This window comes from Rhyacophila brunnea, unplaced genomic scaffold, assembly GCF_057557595.1.
Source record: "Rhyacophila brunnea isolate RB1 unplaced genomic scaffold, BYU_Rbru_1.0 scaffold_13, whole genome shotgun sequence".
Taxonomy (NCBI): Eukaryota; Metazoa; Arthropoda; class Insecta; order Trichoptera; family Rhyacophilidae; genus Rhyacophila; species Rhyacophila brunnea.
The window spans coordinates 26,814,773-26,836,336 of record NW_028232785.1 but is presented as its reverse complement, the minus strand read 5'-3'; the positions used below and the strand labels follow the sequence as shown (position 1 = coordinate 26,836,336).

At 35.3% G+C, this 21,564-nt stretch overlaps 1 protein-coding gene across 1 annotated transcript in view; it reads right to left on the bottom strand.

The window, feature by feature from the left end:
• The window catches only part of LOC147077100 (uncharacterized), a 335,612-nt gene that overhangs the window by 70,757 nt on the left and 243,291 nt on the right, over positions 1 to 21,564 (bottom strand). Inside the window, exon 6 of the mRNA XM_085940721.1 lies at positions 3,569 to 3,644. Within this exon, the coding sequence (XP_085796847.1) occupies positions 3,569 to 3,644 (76 nt within the window). The remainder of the gene's footprint in view (positions 1 to 3,568; positions 3,645 to 21,564) is intronic.

The following is a 21,564-nucleotide window of genomic DNA, read 5'->3' as shown; positions in this document are numbered from 1 at the left end:
TCTTTCTTTTACTTAGGGTCCATGTTTTACACGCATATGTGATTACGGGAAGCACACGCTGGTTGAACACTTTGCGCTTTAGGCACAGTGGAAGGTCACTTTTGAAGACATTATTCAGGCGGCCAAAAGCACTCCACACTAGCTTTACTCTACCAGCAATCCTACGATCACAATTATTTTATTAGTCGCCGCACATAATGAAAACATTGGTTTACTACACTTAAAAAATTAAATCATTAGATATCTTCTACTGGTATAAGTGTTTCACAACCATAGTGAACCAAGTGACACGAACAAAAACGCCGACCTTCAGTTAGTGTTTGTGGCAGAGTATGGTTTAACGACATAACTATACAAATCTAGCCTTGTAGTCAATTCTACTTCTCAATAGCCTTGCGACAACCTCACGACACGGTTCAGACAGGATATATAAGTCCCATGGTTCTAAACTATGGAAGAATCAAGAATGAAATGGTCAAAAAGACCATGAACAGGTAACCACTAGCGTAATCGTTTAGTATTAGGAAGTAAAATGTATGTTGTTAACCTTTTCTTTGTAAATGTAATAAAATTTTACGTAAAAAATTTTCGCCTCCGAAAATCAAGAGTGCTCCAGTGTAATTGGAACGCTGTGACCACAGACCTCGAAATGTCACGTCGTGAAATATCAGCGCGATGTATTTTTTAATATAAATTTCCGGGAAATCTCCATTAAACTTAGAAAATAAGTTATGGAAGAGATTGTTTACGTAAAATTTAGCAAGTACATGCTTCAATAACTTTTATAGCAATAATGGAAATGTATGAAAATTGAAAAAGAAAATTGAATATTTATAAATTTATATACTGTATAATTGTGAATAAAGAATTTTAATACTAATTTTATCAATACAAGATAGAAGCTAACTACCGTTATAAAAATACTGTAAACGCGTACCTATATTTATAGACGCGTAATTATAATTATAGATTTTGTTAATGCTATAACTTACTGACTATAACGAATATTGTAAAAGTAACAATTGGAAAAACTTAAGATTCTGGCATAGATGGGTTTCTACCCATAAATAATAATAAATCTTAATCGCATCTTGGGTAAATAAAAGAATTAAATACTGCAACTAAAAATACAAATTTACGTGTGACCTTGAACTTTAACTGAATTCTGTCCGACTAGAATTTACGGCCCAGCTGTGCTGGCTCGCGAGGTAAAAATAGATTCAAGGTTACATCCATATTACTATATAAAAGTCACTATGCAAGATTAAATAAGTTAGTAACTGTTCGTGTATAACATCTTGTTAGGATTAAGCATTTATATATTTAAGTTGAAATGTTAAGTATAATATTATAGTATTTTCTCGTAATAATATTCGTCCGAAAAGTAAATATCGAATGAGAAAGTTTCTGCGGCTCCAAACAGTTTTATTAAAACTTAGTAAAATTCTATTGGCCTAAAAAGGCCGAGAGTGGTGGAAAGGACTAGTACGTGGGTGTCAACCTTTCATTTTGACATTTTAAATTTAAAGACTGCCATTCCCTTATTTAGTACCCGAATACTTATTCCGATACCTCGATGGAAAGCTAGAAACTTTCCCCTTCGTTTGAACACGAAAAATCATATAAAATCAACTATTTTGCTTACGTCATCCTAACTGCGCATTTAAGGGACATGTTCTAGAGGGTGCTTGAAACACCCCTATTAAGTCTTAATTTTGCGAAAATAAAGTAGAGTAAATTTAACCCGACTAAATTAGAAGATATCTCTATTAGAAAGTTGCCAGGAACGGGAGATATACGTAAATTCATCCCATGAGAGAAAGATATAGATCTGCTATCCCTTACGGACTGTTTCCTGTTAAACCTCTATCCGAAGGGTATAAAAGGCGACCACTTTTCCCGTGAAATCATTAGTTTCTACACTCTTCACCAGCGATCTTCAGCAAGCAGCAGTCCTCACTGCAAGCTTGTGAGACATGGTTCTCAGTACATTCGCGATTCCTACGTACCAGTAAGTCCCCTTCGACGGGCAAAACGTAGCGCGAATAACACGTATCTGTCGGTAGTGACGTCGGCCGCTAAAACGTAGCACGAATACCACGTATCTGTCGATAGTGACGCGTTCGCGGAGTAATTTTATTTTTCATTACTCATCATACGAGGTGACGTAATCGGGATAAATTACGCGATCGGATTTGTTTTATAAAAACAAATTAATAAACTCAGTCTGTAATAATAAATTTTACAAATCTTTTCGGGATTATAAAATAAATTTTTGAAACTTTATTAAGTAAACATAATCATAAAATAAATTTTAGTAAACAAATTCATAAACATAAAAACAAATTTTAGTAAATAAATTTGTAAACATTATGCAAACCTTTTGTAAACAAGTCTGTAAACACAAATAAATATTTGTAAATACACTGTGAACATAAATAAACTTTATAAACAACAATAAAATAATTCTATTCTTTTATAAACCTAATACTGTGTGACCAAAGAATAATTTATATTTTCTTTCTTATGGGAAAATATTTCATGAATTAAAAATATCCAAAGAATATCTGCGTATACATTCTCTGAATTAGGTGTGACCTTTTGGGAATTTGTGAAAGATTTCACAGAGATCCTATAGTGAACAAATAAATAGTTTGCTGATACTTTAATGAGATTTAATTACGGGAACAATGACAGTTAACCTTATTGTGTGACCGTGAACTCTAGTACCTGAATAAATTCGGCACCACACCAGCTGAGAGTTTTATTCGGGAATTCAAAAGTTGTGATACTACAAAGGAGATCCACCTCTCCTAGTTCATCACTAGTCTCCTCAGTGACGGCCCGGTAGCATTATTGAGCTAGCCGTGAGCCGGGTCATGTCACAAGTCCATTTGGGTTATTTTTGAGTAAGCTAGGCTCAAACATAATATTTGAGTATTTCCTATTCTCTAAGTGTACCTTAACTAAACTTAAATGTACCCAAAATGACACTTTAGAATTATTGTAATACAGAATTAGAAATACTCAAATATTATGTTGGAACCTAACTTACTCAAAAATAACCGGAATGGACTTGGTTCATTATGGTTGTGAATCACTTATATGAGCATCCATTCTAGGCAGTGTTGACCTGTGTGTCCTTGATAACTATCATAGAAATAGAGAGCATCAGTTGTTTATTTTCCCAAGGTGCAGAACAAATAATGCCAATTGGGAGGGCGATAACTATGTTCAACCAAATTGCTTCGCGTGTCGATATATTCCACTTGCCTGAGGATGAGTTTAGGTGGACGCTATTTAATACATTCTTAAAATAGGGGCTCCTTAGCAAACTTGGTACTTCATTGAACTTCTATAGATGTATACCTAATTGTATTTTCACTGCTTTTGTATGTTTATATTATAATTATGTTTTCTTTTTATATTTTCATTTTTATCGTTTTTATTAATTTTCTTCTTTATAATAATGTTTCGTGTCATGTTGTGAACGTCTTAAACTTATAATTTGCAATATCCACAATATGTTTAACAAAAATTGAAATTGAAATGAGCCAGTTGTACTTACGGTTTTTTTGAGGAAGGAAACGAATCCATAACCTTTCGATTTCAAGGTCTGTGGGTCTCTCACCACTCGGCAGTCTCTGAAAATAAGAAATAAAACCTCAATTAAATATTAATAATCACAATCTATAGTACAAAACACAACTTTGTCCGATATTTTAAAGCTCCAGAATGGCAGACTATAAAACGAAATTTACTGAAGATTCTTTGATCAATATTACGATTAACGCACGTGTCAAGTTGGGTCATGTCCGGAAACTTGCATGTAATTATGCAGTTCACCGTATCACACTTCACCTTGAAATATTGTATCGGAAATATATGGCCGTATATTAAAGACAGTCCAACCAAATGACGGTCCTAGACGAAATGCCGCCCCATTTTTTTTATACAGTATTCTTTTTATCATTAGTGCACGTGTCGTTTCTGGTCACCATCGACGTCGAAGGGCAACGGAGGTAAACTAGCCATCGCGAACTCGACAAAAATTTACAGTCCGGTTAAACCCTTTATGACAATTAATACATTTTGTTTCCAACCAGTGACCTGAATTTACTAAGTTTAGGTAACTATTTCTATATATACCGAATGATTTTCCTCGATTTGCTGCCCTTCGAATAACTGCCGCCCCAAAGCGACGGTCAATCTGCCCACCCCCACGGGATATCACTGGTCCAACCTCTTTGGGTCGTATAGTACTGACACAAAATTCATGTCTATATAAAACACGGTTCTTGTCGGTTTACACTTTACAGGAAGCCAGCAGCAAACAAATTTTGAAAATAACCGATATACTGGATTATTTGTTAGGTTAGGTTAGGTTAGGTTTTCATTCTTGAATTCATGAATTTTGCCAAAATCAGCTATAAAAATTGAATTAATGTTCATATTGAATTTAATACAATTAGAGGCCGTATAGTATACGGTTATCTCTTTCCTATAGGAAAGCTCACGGTGAACTGTGCCACGATGAAATGTTTTACGTAATCAGGAAACACAAAACGAATGGAAACTGGCGTAACCTACTGGGTGTGGTATAACAGACTAAATATCTCGAGTGTGGAAAAATATGGGATAAACTTAAAACGTGTTAAAGAATATGCTGTGTTCAATAGTTAATAATCATATGCATTTTAGTTTGACACATTAAATGACACATAAACACACGCGTTAACATAATTTTACTCCCTACTTTAATTATAGTTTGTCAATTTATGGCTACGGCCGTATGTTGTAGCTTAACCACTGGGAATGACAAAAGAAATGGCGTATTTCAAAAAAACACTACCTTATTCTTAGGTCAATAATTATTATTATAAAGCAATCATTATTCATAAGATGTTTATCACACTTGAATGGTCAAAGACATAGCTTATAATAAGTATCTTTAGAATTATCTTCAAATGTGTTAATCTTGCCCATTTTTTGAATAATAAAATGCCTAATTCTTGTCAAATTTGGGATCACAAAGATTATCAATGTAATTATTTATCGTGAATATTTTACAAAAATTATCTCATCATAAATTGAGTCGCTTAGAATCATAACTCACATATTGCAATTTTGTCGTTTTTTAGTTAAATATGCCAAGTGATTCTAAATGAATTAATCTATATACCGAAAAATAGTTGAGTATTAAAAGTCAATTTAAACCATGTGAAAATCGTTGACAAAGTTCATTGTTGGTGTAATATGTCGTATATTTCAAAGAATAGAGTTTTGTCACCAACGCCTTCCTAACCAATCGGGGAGCTCTATTTCTCATAGTATGCTGTATGTCTGCAACGTTAGGAGTATTAGGTATATGTATTTAAAAAAAAAAAAAAAAGTTATTCGACTCTCTCACTTATAAATATTCTAGGGAGTTCAATACTGTTCTTCTAATTACAAAAAATAGTGCTCTGTTGGTTTTTAGCGATTATCTCAAAACATGATTTTTGGAATATGTGAGTTATGATTCTAAGCGACTCAATTATACTAATGGTTTTATAAATGCGTTTAAAAATTAATAAATTTAAAAAATCTTAACACCACTGCACATTCATGTAGCGAAATATGACTATATTCTAAAACATTAGAGCGAGAGGTTTAAAAGAATACTATTTTATGTAACAAAAATACTTTATGCAGTCATGAAATGTTTAAAATAAATATAAAAGATAATAAGGCTTCAAAATTATATAAATAGATTATCTACAACGTTTAAGGAGTGTCCAGGATCATGGTTTGAAAATACAATAAAAACTCAATTTTGACCTACGACGAGCATGTCCCCCCTTAATGTAACGTGCTTTCAATCTTCGGGAATAGTCGACGCCGTTTTTTTTTACATGGGTTTTTTGCCGGTAAAGCCATAAACTACCCTGCTTCAGAACTTTGGTCCATGGCGATGGCTTTTACATTTATATTTATTAATCTGTTCTGTGGGTTTAATATTCGTATATCGAAATTAAATTCGAAATAGGCTGGGTATTGGGTCTATCGTTTGGGTCTTGCATCGGTTGAAATACAGCCTTATGATGAAAAGGATTAAACAGAATTGAAACTCTTTTACTTGGGGCTGTATGGATACTATCCTTAACTTTGTGCACATAATTTTTAGGTTTATTATATCACATTTTTGTTGATAAAGAAGGCTGACAACCCCTGCTCTAGACTGGTGTCGCCAAGGTATCATGAGTGATTCAAGGAAGAATAGCAGAATACGCGATATCATGTCAGTGGTGAAACATTAAATTCTGCACCCCTCAGAATATTTTTTATCAAAGCTTAAATTTAATCACGAATTGGGGTAGAAAAATTCCTATAAAATAATTTAAAATAGCGAATTGGTAAGGAAATAATTACTTAACATCGGTAGTGTAATACAAAAAAAATGTAGTAGACCCTTGATTCTAAAAGCAATAATGAGCGTTTCTGTTATTTTCCTGCACGCGATTATTAATTAACAGACTGTAGGGGGCTTGAAAATAAATGTAACAAAGACGAAAGTCATGTTCAACTGCTTTGCGGGCCAAAAAGAGATCCTCATCAATAGCACTCAGCTCGAACAGGTGAAAAAGTAAATCTATCTGGGACAACAAGTGTCTATAGATAGATGTATATTTGATGAAATTGTTTTCAGAGTAAAGCTAGGCTGGAGTGCTTTTGGTCGCCTTAAAAATGTCTTAAAAAGTGACCTTCCACTGTGTCTAAAGCGCAAAGTGTTCAATCAGTGTGTGCTTTCCGTAATCACATATGCGTGTGAAACATGGACCCTAAGTAAAAGTGAGATCCAGAAACTTAGAGTAGCACAACGTGGTATGGAGAGGTGCATGCTGGGCATAACGGGAAAGGACACAAAGAGGAATGAGTGGATAAGGAAGCAGAGAAGGGTTTGTGATGTGATTAAGTTCATTAAAAGCCTCAAATGGAGATGGCCTGGACACATAGCTCGAAGAAGAGACAATCGTTGGACAAATTTAGTCGTCCAGTAGTATCCAAGAGGTACAAAACGTCCGCATGGTAGATCTAGAGGTCGCTGGATCGATCAAATCGCACGGGATCGAAATAAGTGGAAGAAGCTTGAAGAGGCCTCCATCCAGCGGTGGATAAATTCAGACTGATGATGATGGGGTGTTGATATTATTTTTACAAAAATTCTGTCGCGTAATCAACGTCGTGCAACTAAGCGGAGGGTCGCACGTTTGATGAAACTCTGACGTCTCGCGGAGTAATTTTTTAAACCGCAATATTCCCGACATTAGAAAGAACTTAGGCCTACCGCGCATGAACGATTTCCTATCGTACGGTCAACAATCGAGGAGTTGTAACCATCGTATTGCAATGCAACCCCGCGCATGGACGATCGAGCGAACGGCCGAATTGAAAATCTGTGTTCAGACACAAAATTTTACACCGATTCGAACCGGTCGGGGTCCCATTGGCAATGCTTTTAAATGAGAGCCCGCACATGACAAGTCATGGCCGGCCGAGAGTGCACTCATACATGCACGCACAAGTGACGCGGTCGTATGTAGCGCACGCATACATCGAACCGCCACATTTGACTTGACAGTTCATCGATGCGTATAGGTAAATCATTCTACAGTTGCACCATAGGCAATTTGCGCGTGTATTGAATTGCTTGCGACAATGCCTGTTTCAATGCTAGCAAACAATACCACTACAACTGCAAGCCGCATTTGCCGTACCCATGGTGTCACTGTAAAATGATTTACCTATACCTATTGGCTTTGCATGCGCGTACCAGTCCCATTTTTTCAGTTTCTTTCTTCATAAATTAATAATATATACACCCACATTTTAAAACAGTTTGATAATCTATACAAAACCTCTATATTATATTATATAATATAAGCTCTACAAAATCCATTTTGACGTTTCTTATATTGCGTCCGCCATTTTTCGGTGCGGTAGCATATCTTCAGTGCGCGCGCATTGCCTCCGATCTATATCACGCCATGCGCGCTCAAACATACTGGCCGGTAATAATTTGGATCATGCGCGAGCAAACCAACGATTGCCCGAATGCTACCGGCCGGTTATGTAATCGTCCATGCGCGGTAGGCCTTATAGTTTACCGATCGAATTTCAAAGTAAATAAAAAACAGTACAGCGTATTCGCCAGCACGAACATACCCGAATTTGAGCAGCCATTTCTAGCAACCTAAATTTTCGCAGTATTACGAATTTACCAATTATTGTAGATAACCGCCTTATATATGGAATGCCTTCCATGTTAATTTATAGCAGTGGTTTCCAAACTTTATGTCACTACGCCTCCCTCTTAAAAAAATCTAATCTTGGCGCCCCCTCCACTTTATTTCATTAAATAATACAGACACCCTTTTAAATGGCCAAAACTGTACTAATACAAAAATGAAAAAAAAAAAAACAAGGTTTTACTACTTATTTTTAAATTTATTTATTTTTCATGAGATGGATGTGCTTGTTTATTAGCACAGAGTGCTCTTTTTCTACTGAACGGGATCGATATTTGGATTTCATTGCAGCTAATGCATAAAATCCTGTTTCACATAAGTACGATGTTACGAATCAATATTAGCAGTACTTTACTTACAACTTGCATTGCTTTTCTTGGCATTTATATTATTCACTTCGATTCAACCAAAATTGAACTAGCGTTTTTGTTTCAATAAAATATCGCGTGATAATTCTATCATTTTTTCTTTTCAATAGTCTTCTTCTTCTTCTTAGATGGCGCTACAGCTCAAGTCGAGCCCTGGCCTCCTCCACCGCTGTCCTCCAGCCGGAACGGTCCTCCGCACGTCCTTTCCAGTTCCCGACCTTTAGCAGCTGGTTGGCATCCTTTGCAACACTATCACCACATCGTGTGCGTGGCTTTCCCACTGGCCTTTTCCCCCCTGGGTTTCTTTCGAGGATCTTCTTCGGTATCCGTGACTCAGGCATGCGCTGGAAATGGCCTGCCCAGTTTAGCCTCTGGAGTTTTATGAAGTTGGAGAGTTTTGTATCTTGGTATAAGCGGTATAGTTCCGTGTTGTACCTAATTCTCCACTCCCCACCATCATTCATGGGTCCGTATATCCGCCTAATGATCTTTCTCTCAAAGCAATCCATCATTTCAGCTGCTTTCACATCTAGCGTCCATGACTCGCACCCGTATGCAACGACTGTGCGTATGACGGTTTTATAGAGCCGCAGTTTTTCTGTGGACATTTTTCTGGATTTGAATATGGGCAGCAATGAGAAGTACGATTTATTTGCAGCGGTTATTCGGGCTTTTATTTCTTCCAGTTCCTCGTTCTCTTTTGTAATATTGGAACCCAGGTATGTGAACCGGTTTACAACCTCAAATTGATGGTTTCCAAAACTGGAAATTTGGCCTAGCCTGCTCTGATTTTGTCGGCTTTGTACCATCAATAGTAGTCAATCCAAATTCATCATCGTTCATTAATAAATGGATTCTATCGTGGGCCCCACATCCTGAAGCGGGCCCCCAGGCCAAGATCTTAGGCGTGCTCACCTACCTATCACTGGGGTTAAGGGCAGTGTGGTGCTCTAAAGTAGTGTTTCCTAAAGTATACACGGGAGTTTTCATTTAAGTATAATAATCATCATATAGGTAAGTATTACATCAAATATTTGCAACGCACAACTATCTACATAACATTTTTAACTATTAGAGTAAATTTGTGATGATATGCCCGATTGTGTGTTATGCCCGGGCACCCAGGCTCTTTATAAACTATGCATTTACAAACTTGCAACTTGCCTTTGCAACACTCCGCGCCACCAGTTTGGAAATCGCTGATTTGGAGTTTGGACCAATGGAAATAACAGAAACGTGCTAAAGTGCTAACTGTGTTGATTTTTCTAAATAACGATTCTGATTGAGCTTTTTAAGTGGACTGTAATTATTTTTAAGGGAAGATGAGGAGGTCGGATCTAGTGGTGGGAGCGATGGAACAAAGTGGCAGACACTGACCTTTGTGATGATGTATGATGGCTCCGTGGTCTGGTTTCAACTTTTGCTCGCGCGGTATAGTTTTGGGTCACCCGGTTCGTACACTCCCGCACTATGTGATACAGTTTTATGGATTATATGTGAGGGTGTATCAATGATGATACACCCTCACATATAATCCATTTATAAATGAGTCTGTATCTATTGAGTCAATCACTTAAGCGACGGAAAGCTATTAGAAGCCTGCACGCGTCCGCTGTCGAGACGCAACTCGCATGTTCTTTGTAACACCGTCTCTCATGATCCGTAATTGCTTATCGATTGTCTGGTTACAATAACACTGGGGGTTAGGATGTGAGGAAATAAAGGAATGGAATGGGAATATAAATGGCCCAACCACATTCTATTATTTTATTTTATTCATATTTTGATGTTTGTTATGAAACCAGTGTCTCGAAAGCTTGCAAATTTTTGTGTTCCATTCGTGTACCCTCGTAAATTGTGGTTCCGCCATTGAACCGTGTCTACAACTTACCCAGTGCCTAACGAAAAGCCTTAAGTTTCATTTGTCATTCGTTCACGTCAGATTTCGCGCGCTTTTTCCCCGCCATTAGGGCAGTGCCGCCAAAGTGACAAACGAAATTTCATTGTTTACTGTTCTTAAAGAATATTTTAAGGCTCCTGTGTTTGCTCGGGCGAGCGAATTAAGTGTCCTTTTGTCGCGCGGTGAATTCACGCGTGACAATATTCAATATTTTGAAACAATGAACCCGCAGCGTAAACTGTTAAAATTTCAACACAAAATCACTACCTATAAAGTATTATCTATTCTAGTGATTTTCATTTTTTTACCCTGTTAAATCCAAATACCTACCCAGGGCTGGAAATTGTGTGAAGCGCACCGGAGCGCCGTTCCGGTTCGTGAAATCGATAAAATTATCGCTCCATCTCGTGGAAAAAATATCTTGACTGTCTGAGATAGATAAGCCGAAATCGAACACATTTATTTGTATTAATTATCAGCCGGGGTCAATCCACTGCTGGATGAAGGCCTCCATAAGTTTCCTCCAACTCTCTCGGTCATGTGTCATTAGCCGTTTCGTGCCCCTTTGATACCATTGGATGACTGCATTTGTCCAGCGACCGTCCTTTCGACGGGCATGTGCCCAACGTCTATTACATCGCGTACTCCCTTCTGCTTCCTAACCCATTCGTTTCTCTTACGGTCCTTTCGCGTGATGCCCAACATACCCCTCTCCATGCCTCGCTGTGCGACGCTTAGTCTTTGGACATCTCTCGTATTGAGGGTCCACGTCTCGCAGCCATACGTGAACACGGGCAGCACACATTGATTGAACACCCTACGCTTAAATAGGTACATATAAATTGGATAACTATGTAAATATCTTCAGAAAATTGTCGAGCGCTCCAGTTCGTAAACTTTTCCATTTCAAGCGCTGTACCTACCGCCTATTCGACGCTTGCATTCTGACGGTGCTGCTTTACGATAGCGAATCATAGCAGCTTTCTAATGCTCTGGCAATTATCTTTAGGGACTATGCGCACTCACCAATGGGAAATACACACTGACAACGAATGACTTGCACACTTAATTCTAACGTATATAATAATTTAATACAATAAAGTAATTAAAATCTTTATTATTTATTTTTCCCACCATGTCCGATCATATTAAGATCATATGCCGTTTAAAAAAAAAATCGGTTAGGTACATGTTCAAATACGCACGTTAACATGATCTTACTCCCTACTTAAATTTTAGTTTGCCAATTTATGGCTACGGCCGTATGTTGTAGCTTAACCACTGAGGGATGACAAAAGAAATGGAGTACTTCAAAAAAACACTACCTTATTCTTAGGTCAATAATTATTATAAAGCAATCTTTATTCGTAGGATGTTTATCACACTTAAATGGTCAAAGACATAGCTTATAATTAGTATCTTTAAAATTATCTTCAAATGTGTTAATCTTGCCGATTTTTTGAATAATAAAATGCCTAATTCTTGTCAAATTTGGGATCACAGAGATTATCAATATAATTTTTATCGTAAATATTTTACTAAAATTATCTCGTCATAAATTATACTAATGGTTTTATAAATGCGTTTAAAAATTAATAAATGTAAAAAATCTTAACACCACTGCACAGTTATGTACCGAAATATGACTATATTCTAAAACATTAGAGCGAGAGGTTTAAAAGAATACTATTTTATGTAATAAAAATACTTTATGCAGTCATCAAATGTGTAAAATAAATATAAAGGATAATAAGGCTTCAAAATTATATAAATAGATTATCTACAACGTTTAAGGTGTGTCCAGTATCATGCTTTTAAAATAGAACAAAAGCTCAATTTTGACATACGCTGAGCATGTCCCCCCTTGAGCCAGCAATGTGTTTACTGTGTTAACGAATACGTATGAATGAAAAAGTATGTAAAATTTTGACCTATCTCCCAAAAGATACTAAAACTATTATGGTTTGGAGTACACAGAGTTTAATTGATTTAAAAAAAACTAGCTAACACCATCTGTAAATAATTGTAATCCTATTTCAATGAAAACAAATACGTTTGACTAACAAAATTTAATGTGTACTATTTATGGCGAATCTTAACAGTCTATCTCCACCCTTCGCCACGCAATTTCAATTAAATTCCTAATGGATTTAAGTTTTGCACTATTTGTTATATTGCTATCCGTATGATTAGCTTAGTTTTTTGTAATATATATTTTAAATTCATTTTCCTTTGTCATTCTCCTTGCATTTTCTCTCCCCGGCACTTTGCATTAGAGTAAAATCAATAAACGCAGTCAGAGCTCGCTTAGAGCGTGGCGACCTCAGTCTTGGGTATCTGCTCCTAAAAAACTGAACAGATACTTCACATCAAGACGTAGTGCCTCGTGATACGCTCGTTTAAGACCAAAGGCGGGGCGGGTTTGGTTTGGAGGGCATGTTTGTGTTATTACATTTGAGTATTTTTTTTGAGACCCGGGGTTCGCCTTTTGACATAACATCAACATAAGCCCCAGGTCAGTATTTCTGTTATAAACAGATTTTTGACTATAGGAAGAGAAATTTATACAAACAACTAATGATTATTTTAGGTATTTTATAGATAGAATATAATATTTTTCATCGAAACACCACCTGTAATACATTAATATATTATTATATTGTTAATTCAACGAATGACGCAAGTATGACTGAAAAAGTGTTCATAATTTTTTTCAGATCGCTCATAACATACCTAAACTATTATGGTTGGGTTTAGGCAGGGTTTAATATTGAATTTTAAAAACTAACCATCACCATCTGTAAACTATCTTAGTTCAATAAAAACAAAAATACATCTGACTAACAAAGTTTAATGTGCACTTTTATGGCAGATCTTAACAGCCTACCTCCACCCTTCGATACTGATATTGTATGTATCTAATAGTTTTTTTTACTTAATAAGTAATGAATACGTGTATTAATTAAGGCGCTAAGTACCAATAAAATAAAAACTGACATTTTTATAGAAAAATGTTCTACATACCAACGCCAATAACTTCAACTATAGTCTAAGTGCCTCAAGCAAATCAAAAAAATACAGCAAACTAATTAAACCTGTCGACGTTGTAAGTCCGTTGGCGTGTTATAATATTTATAATGGTGTAAGTAGCACTGCAGTGGTCAACGGCATTCAATATAAAATGGCTGACAATGGTGTGTTGACACTTGCGAGTTCTTAATACCTAAAATTATAGAAGCTGCCGTGATTGCTTCACACTGTAAAACTACATTTTTCAAAAGGTCTGCTTCATGAAATTTTACTGCAATGACTCGGTATTTTGTAACTACAGACAATACTACTTTTTGGTACTTTGAGCCTTATTTAATACACGTATTCAGTTTGTCTTTTTTTTTTAAATTTTTTTAAATTGTGGATACCTATATTGAATTCTGTTACATACTTTTATTTCTCTATGAATAAGTCTTAAGTTAAAATATATTTGCAAGATCTTTTTTATGAATTATTTAATTTCATAAGCAACATTAAAGCCGGGCAAGAAGCTCTCTTTTGAATATATTACAGTTTTTTTCTTTTTTCTGAATAAAGCCCGTCTTTGACAATTCCGCGTAACATAAGTCCATTAATTTTTTAAATGCATAAAATTACGGATTTAGAATTAGCATATCTTTGCAAGTTCGCCCCTGCTTCCGATGGTTTATTTCAAAAGATTCTTAGTATATTAAATTTTTGAAGTTATACTTCTTTAGGCGCGTTTGAAAAATCAGATCAGAGTGTACTTTTGGCGTGTGACATGTAACACACAATTTATTTTTTCACACGAAAAAAAACGCTCTCGATTGGATTCGAACCACCGATTGTTTGGTTATCAGCCGAACGCACTACCTTTACGCCACAGTAGAGTACGCCTAGGCAGCGAATTTATTATTGTCGTCCATTTGCAATTCCTTACGTAAACAAACGATTAAACGTCAAACTGATAGTTGGTACTTTAAAAATAAAAACAACGAGAAATCATTATATAATTTAGTAACATAAGTTAAAGTGTATATAAATAAACCAACGGCGTTCCAATAAGCGGTCCTTTTTCTTGAGTGTTTAATTTAACAAGATAATTAAGAGCTAGTCAAAGAATCTAGTTTATCACAAGTTATGTTTTTGTTTTGTTACGCAAAAGAAGTACAACTTCTAACGCGCGTACATAAGTACACACACCGATTTTTTTTTGTATTAAAATGTAGGTAGGAATGTATGATGATGATGGAATTGCGTTTGGAGAAAAACGTGGCTCAGTACTGACAATATGACGCCTCTAGCATACTCTTGGTCGCATTTAGATCTTTTACTATCTCTTAGAGCAGCGATGGCGAACCTATGGCACTTGAAGACAAAAAAACCTTGAATTAATTAATCATTTATGAAAACCTAAGTGAACAAGTGCTACAAAATTCTTGATGATCGATTTATTGTTTGTTTTCGTTATTTATCATCTTTGTATAACGTCCGTTTTTGCTTAGGCCCGTTTCAGACGGGACACCGGTGTCGCGCTCCATATATATAGGAGGCATTTGTATTCGAATAAACGGGCCTTTTTTATTATGTTTATGCACGCCTCAGAGCTAATGCGTCAACGCATAATTTCGCGTTATAAATTAGAACATAAAACTGGCTGCGGCAATAAAAAAAAGTGTATCGGCGGCTCGAGAATGTAGCGGCCGGCGGAAAAGTGTATCGGACACACGTTTAACTCATTAGCTCTGGGACGTTCATAAACATAATACAAAGGCCTCCTTATTATATATATACAAGCGCGACACCAGTGTCCCGTCTGAAACGGGCCTTACACTGCGGCAAACTGATTCAGCGCAAACGCATTATGTGTTTATTATTGTATTAAGTATTGTTTTTATTTTCTGTATCGAAATCACGACGTAATTTCTGGCAGAGGGGTGCTGTAGTGGTCAATGACCTCTGGCATTATTTCAACGTTGTAATAATTAGCAAGTCATTTAAACTATCACACAATCGTCGCATCTACAGTCAGCCCGCGTCACGCGTGACATCGAAGTGCAATAATGCAGGGTCCAGCAGATTTCTCAATATTGCAAACTTCATCAGCAATGACTCGCAATTTACCGAATATTCATGCATATAATTAGTAGGTCACAGTTGCTCAGTCTAAATACCTATTAGTATCAATTATAATCTCCGTCTGATCAGTAAGCTTCGTGTAAGTCACCCCTGTCCCACGAGTTCGGACCTCGGGACAATATCATAAGTATTGTAACATAACTCTCTTATAACATACTCTTGTACCAACTGCAAATAAAACTCGCTCCTGCATCAATCGGAGCAACAACCACCAAATCTCTCCTCCTGACGACACTCCATCTACACCTCCTGGTCATCCCTAATCACAGCGGTATTCATCCTCACAATAAAGCCCGCGAAAAGATAATTAATTTAAAAAAAAAATCAGAAAAAATACAAAACATATTGCTAAAAATGAAAAACCGTTCAGTGAAGTCTCAAGAACTTAATCGTTATTTTTAAACTTTTTAATAGAATTCTTAAAAACTATTTTTTCATTTTTCCCCATGAAAAACTGCTCGGCTCGTCAGACAGTCGAAAAATAATATTCGGGAAATTTTAGCACGCGTATGTAAAAAGGTTCATCAACCCTGTCTTAAAGTATGTACGTATTAATAAACCGATATCCAACATTATTAACGCAATTTGATAAGAATTTCTTGTAAGAACTACTAGTTAAAATAGTCGTAATGAAGTTGGATGCCCGTAGTTTAAATGGATAATCATATTGGCGCGAATCCAGTGGTTCCGAGAATGTGCTCAGAAAGGGAATAGATGCTCAAGTCCGTCCAAGCAGTTGTTGTCTATCGGATCGTCCGAGTTGGTCGCCACAAAAAATTTGCGGCGTCTTACTGCGGACGTGAAGATCTCTTCACATATTTTTTGTATGTCCGTATAGTTTTTTGTATGTTCATTTATTTGTGTGAATTTTCTTCCATAGCATTTTTTATTAAATTATATCAATCAGTAAACCCAATCAAAGCTCTATTGAGAGCGTGGCGACCTTAGTCTTGGATATCTTCTCCTCAGACATTAAAAACTGTCTTTGTTTGTGTTAATCCAGGATGAAGGAAGGATTTTAGTGCCAAAAGTAATGATGAATATGATCAAAATTTTGTTTGGCCCTTCACTGTTTATAACGTTGGGCACGAATATTTATGTAATAATAGTTGTCCCGTTTTTGGCTATAGGCAAATACTGCCAGCCTATCCATGGAGAATAATGTAGCATGACATAATCGCAAACCATAGACAAAGTGAGTTAAAACTTTGACATAATTTCTGCCTAAATTGTTTGTGGAAAGTTCTATTGTAGTCGGTTTTGTCATTATTAAGGTTTCAACAATATCCTTTCAGATATAACCTGATTCCACGAGGGGCAAAACAAAATTATTATCCCTACAAAAAAACATAATATTCTATAGTGTATCATTTTAATGTTGTTAAGTGTCGATCATTCTTAGTGGAACGCCATAATCTTGGTTATATGTAAATTGTAGTGGCGAGAGGTGGAAATAGGCTGTTTAAAATCCGACATAGTGCAAACAAAACTTTATCACTCATACTAGGGAATCCAATCCCGAGCCAAAATTCTAATCCCGGGATTTCGGGATTACAATTTGACAATGCCGGGATTGGCATTTTTTCCATTGTTAATATAAAATTTTTATATTTACAAATAACATTGATAAAATCGGTCAAAAGTAAATCTGGTATAATTTATACTACGAGTATTTAAGACATTTGTTGTTAATATTGTATACGTTCAATCTTGGAAATACACAAGTTTAATGGAGTAAATAATATTGTAATATAAATAATTAATATGAGATTGTTGTTTCTGATAGTAAAGACTTAATGAATGGGTTAGCGAGATTTTAAATAGTAAAGCAAATCATGGTGTACTTATGGCCTTTCCGCTTCATAAATCTAATTAGTCAGCCAAATATAAAACTGCCGTAAAACGTATGAGATCATGGTGGAATTACTTTGTTAATAGTGCTAAGCATTGTTTTTTCCAATCTTTCTCATTTTTATTAATTTATGTGAAAAAATAAAATGAATCAGCAGCTTACACATGGGTATAAATCAAACTTCATTCAAACTCAGTTTATTTCTAATGTAGTTATTAGTTATTAGAAGTATTTTTCTGTTATATTTTCGTTTTTATTTTATTTTCCTTAAAAATTGATAAAAAAATCAATCCCGAAAGTTTCGGGATTATTTTTATCAATCCCGGGATTCATAGGTATCGAAAATAGCCCGGGATCCCGGGATTGGAATCCCTGTCATACTAATAATTATTAATTTTCATTTAACTAAAAATACAAATTATAGATCTTACTGGTTAGTTTTAAGAAGTCAATTAAAGCCTGACTAAATCAAATCATACTAGTTTAGGTATGCTATGAGGGACCCGACAAAAATAGGGCCCATTTTTTTAGTCACACTTATTTTCGTTAAATTACGAATAAGTAGGTTCATAATATTATCACAGATGGCGTTAGTTAGTTTTTCTGCCTAATCAAACAATGTTAAATATAATAATTATAAGATAAAAAGAACTTTGTATAATATACAACGTTTTTAAATTTTCTGTTGAATCATATAAACTTGACTTGACTAGCTTAAACGACCAAAAAAATTTGTACTTGATAGAAATACTGAATAATGAAATGTCATGCCATATTGATTTCCATAGTAACGCACGTATATATTATTATTTAATAATTTAATTGCTATGACCCCTAGCAACCAATGACAGTATCGAAATAACTTTTCATACAAAACAGAATTAACTGAAAATGAATTCAATTCTACTTAAAGATGGTTAAAGTATTAAAAAAATGCATTGGCATCGTGTTTTGATATATTCTAAAAGTTTCAAATGTCTAGCTGGTCGGGAAGTTAGTTAAAAATCAATTGCAAGATTTGTAACGGACAAACAACCACCGGACAAATAAGAATACGACCTAAGAAAAACGTTGTAAAAAAATTATATCTATAAAATATTTGAAATTATGTATGATTGAATGGCATAAATATTTTATAGATAAGTATATGAATATTTTTTGACTATGGCTTTATTTACGGATGGTTTAATTGATTTTTTTTAAACTAACGAACACTATCGGCAATATTTACTTAAGGAATGAAAATATAAATAATATTAAATTCTACAGGTTTTTTAAAAAAAGGTTTTGTCGATAGCTATTTCGGTTGTAACACCATTATCAAGACTATTCAGATAGGGCGTGTGCCTTTGCTTAAATAGTATACGTATAGATAGAGACAGAATACATTTTCTTATTCGTTCCAACAATATTATGACTGCGTAACATCAATACTTTGAAAACCCCAAATGGTTATCAAAATTTACAAAAATTATCGAAAATACAAGAAAAGTCAAGAAATAACCAAAGCACTCGAACATTGTATTTAGGCCTAGAGGGCTAGAGGTCTGTCAGCCCCCTCCTTGTGGGGGCCATGATCATCAGTGCTGTCCAGCGCTCGAAATGGAAAAGTTTACGAACCGGAGCGCTCGAAAATTTTCTGAGGATATTAACAAGGTTATCAAATTTTATGTGTATTTTATAAACATAAGTGTGCTAGATTTTTTGTTATATCTTTCTATGGCATATCTAGCTCAGACGCTCAAATTATTTTGTCCGTGAGACGGAGCGATAACTTTACAGATTTCACGACCCGGAACAGCGCTCCGGTGCGTTCCGGTCCATTTCGAGCCCTGGTGCCGTCTTGTTTTTTATACATAGGCCATGAGAATATTAAAGGACATATTGGATTCCCCAGATGATTGTACCAGTTCATAAGTGCTATGGGTCTTCCTCTGATACAGGCCTCGTATGTCGTAGAATACCGAGATGAGAGTGGCCAACTGTTTGATAAGGTTGTTTGACAGCCAAGTCTTCCGGGTTACGATCCTCAGTTAAAAATACTGTCACCAGTTTGTGTTCTCAAGTCTCGGATGAAACTACCCATACTCAGTAGGGAATGGGACAACTGGACGCCAGGACAATCGGACGCCGCACTGTCGTAGACACGTATTTATACAGAACGTAGACGAAGAATTTTAATCAGTTTCTATCTACTACTTAGTAGGTTTAATTCATTTTAATCCTAACATAATGTTTTTTTATTGCGGATTGAGAATTACCATGCCTAAGGCTTTATAATATAAATTAAAAAACTCTTTTTTCGTTGTAACTTAAACATATGCACAATTAAATCATTATTTACGTGTGCATATTTAAATTCTTATCAACTTTTAAATCATAATAATATAATAATTAAAATATAAATAATAATAAGAAATATTTTTTTATAAGTACCTATAAGTACCAAACGTCTATTTAATTTCGAATTGCGAGGCGTCCAGTTGTCCCGGCGCCAAATCGTCCTAGACACACTCAGTACGTACCATAAAACTTTGTGATGATATCATCGCGAGTCGCTGGCTAGTCGGTAGACTTTCAATACTATTGACATTAAATGCGCGCAAGCAAGATAGCACTTGAATAATTATATTATTTAATTATATAATTAAATTAACAAGAATATTATAACCTAACATAAAAACAACTCAATGTGTTTAAAATTTTATAATAAATGGGAAATTACGAAAAACTGAGCTCAGTGTATTTTTAACGATTCTATTGAAGCCGATATTTCAAAATACTAGTAAGTATTTTGGAACAAGTTTCGATACTAAGTATTTTTTTATACTGGTAGTAAGTAAGTATACATAGTCTTCAAAATCAATCAGTTTTCTCACCTCTAATCCTCAGTCATGAGGTCTTGATGAAGATGAAAAAGAACCAATGTTCTATTCGCGTAAAATATATGGGCACCTGGTACTATGTACCTAGTAAAGTCCTTGAGGGAATATACATAAATATTATATGTAATATCGTAATGTTTCAACCAGGGCTTGGCTTGGTAAAAATAATTACTCTGAACTCAAACAGCCGAATATAAATAAAGTTTACAGATATGTTTAAATATATGCCACATCAAACCAAAAACTTGGGGGACCTGCGTACACAGTAGAGTGGAGCGGCGGAAGAAAGCGTCGCGGGCGACGAGCGATACGACAAGCGGCGCGATTAGTCGTTTTGCGTGTGAAATGAATCAAATAAAATAATCTAAAATAGTTTCAAAACAAAGTGTGTTAAATCTAATTTAATTAAAGTAGAATTATTAACAAAAATAACTTTGAACGATAGTAAAAGACCTCAGAGAAATATATAACTGGGTTCGAATCTGATGGGTGTTGTTTTTTTTAAGATTTTTTCTAGTTGTTATATAAATTTCCTATGGTTCTACAAATATCATTTTTTTCAAGATTTGTCTGTTTAGTTCTGTTTAGTTCGCTGTTTGCGTGTCCGGAAATTTATACGTATGCAGTTTGTCGTATCACACTTCACTATGAAATATTGTATCGGAAACATATGGTCGTATATTAAAGACCGTCCAACCTATTTGGGTCGTACAATACTGAGATAAAATTCATGTCTAAATAAAACACGGTTCAGGTCGGTGGCAAACAAATTTTGAAAATAGCCGATATACTGGATTATTATTTAGGTCAGGTTTGGTTAAGTTAGGTTAGGTTAGATTAGGTTTTCATTCTTGAATTCATGAATGTTGCCAAAATCAGCTATGAAAATTGGCACAGCTCCCGCATGTCTTCCTGTAAACCGACTTGTACTTAAGTACGTCATAAAAACTACCAAAATCGATGACTGTATAGTATACGGTCATCTCTTTCCAATAAAAAGCTTCACGGTGAACTGTGCTACGGTAAAATGTAATACGTACAATTTAAATGTAATCCGCTGTTTGTAGCTCTGTTATACCATATATGCTTTTACAAAATATTTTAACCTAAATGTGTTGCT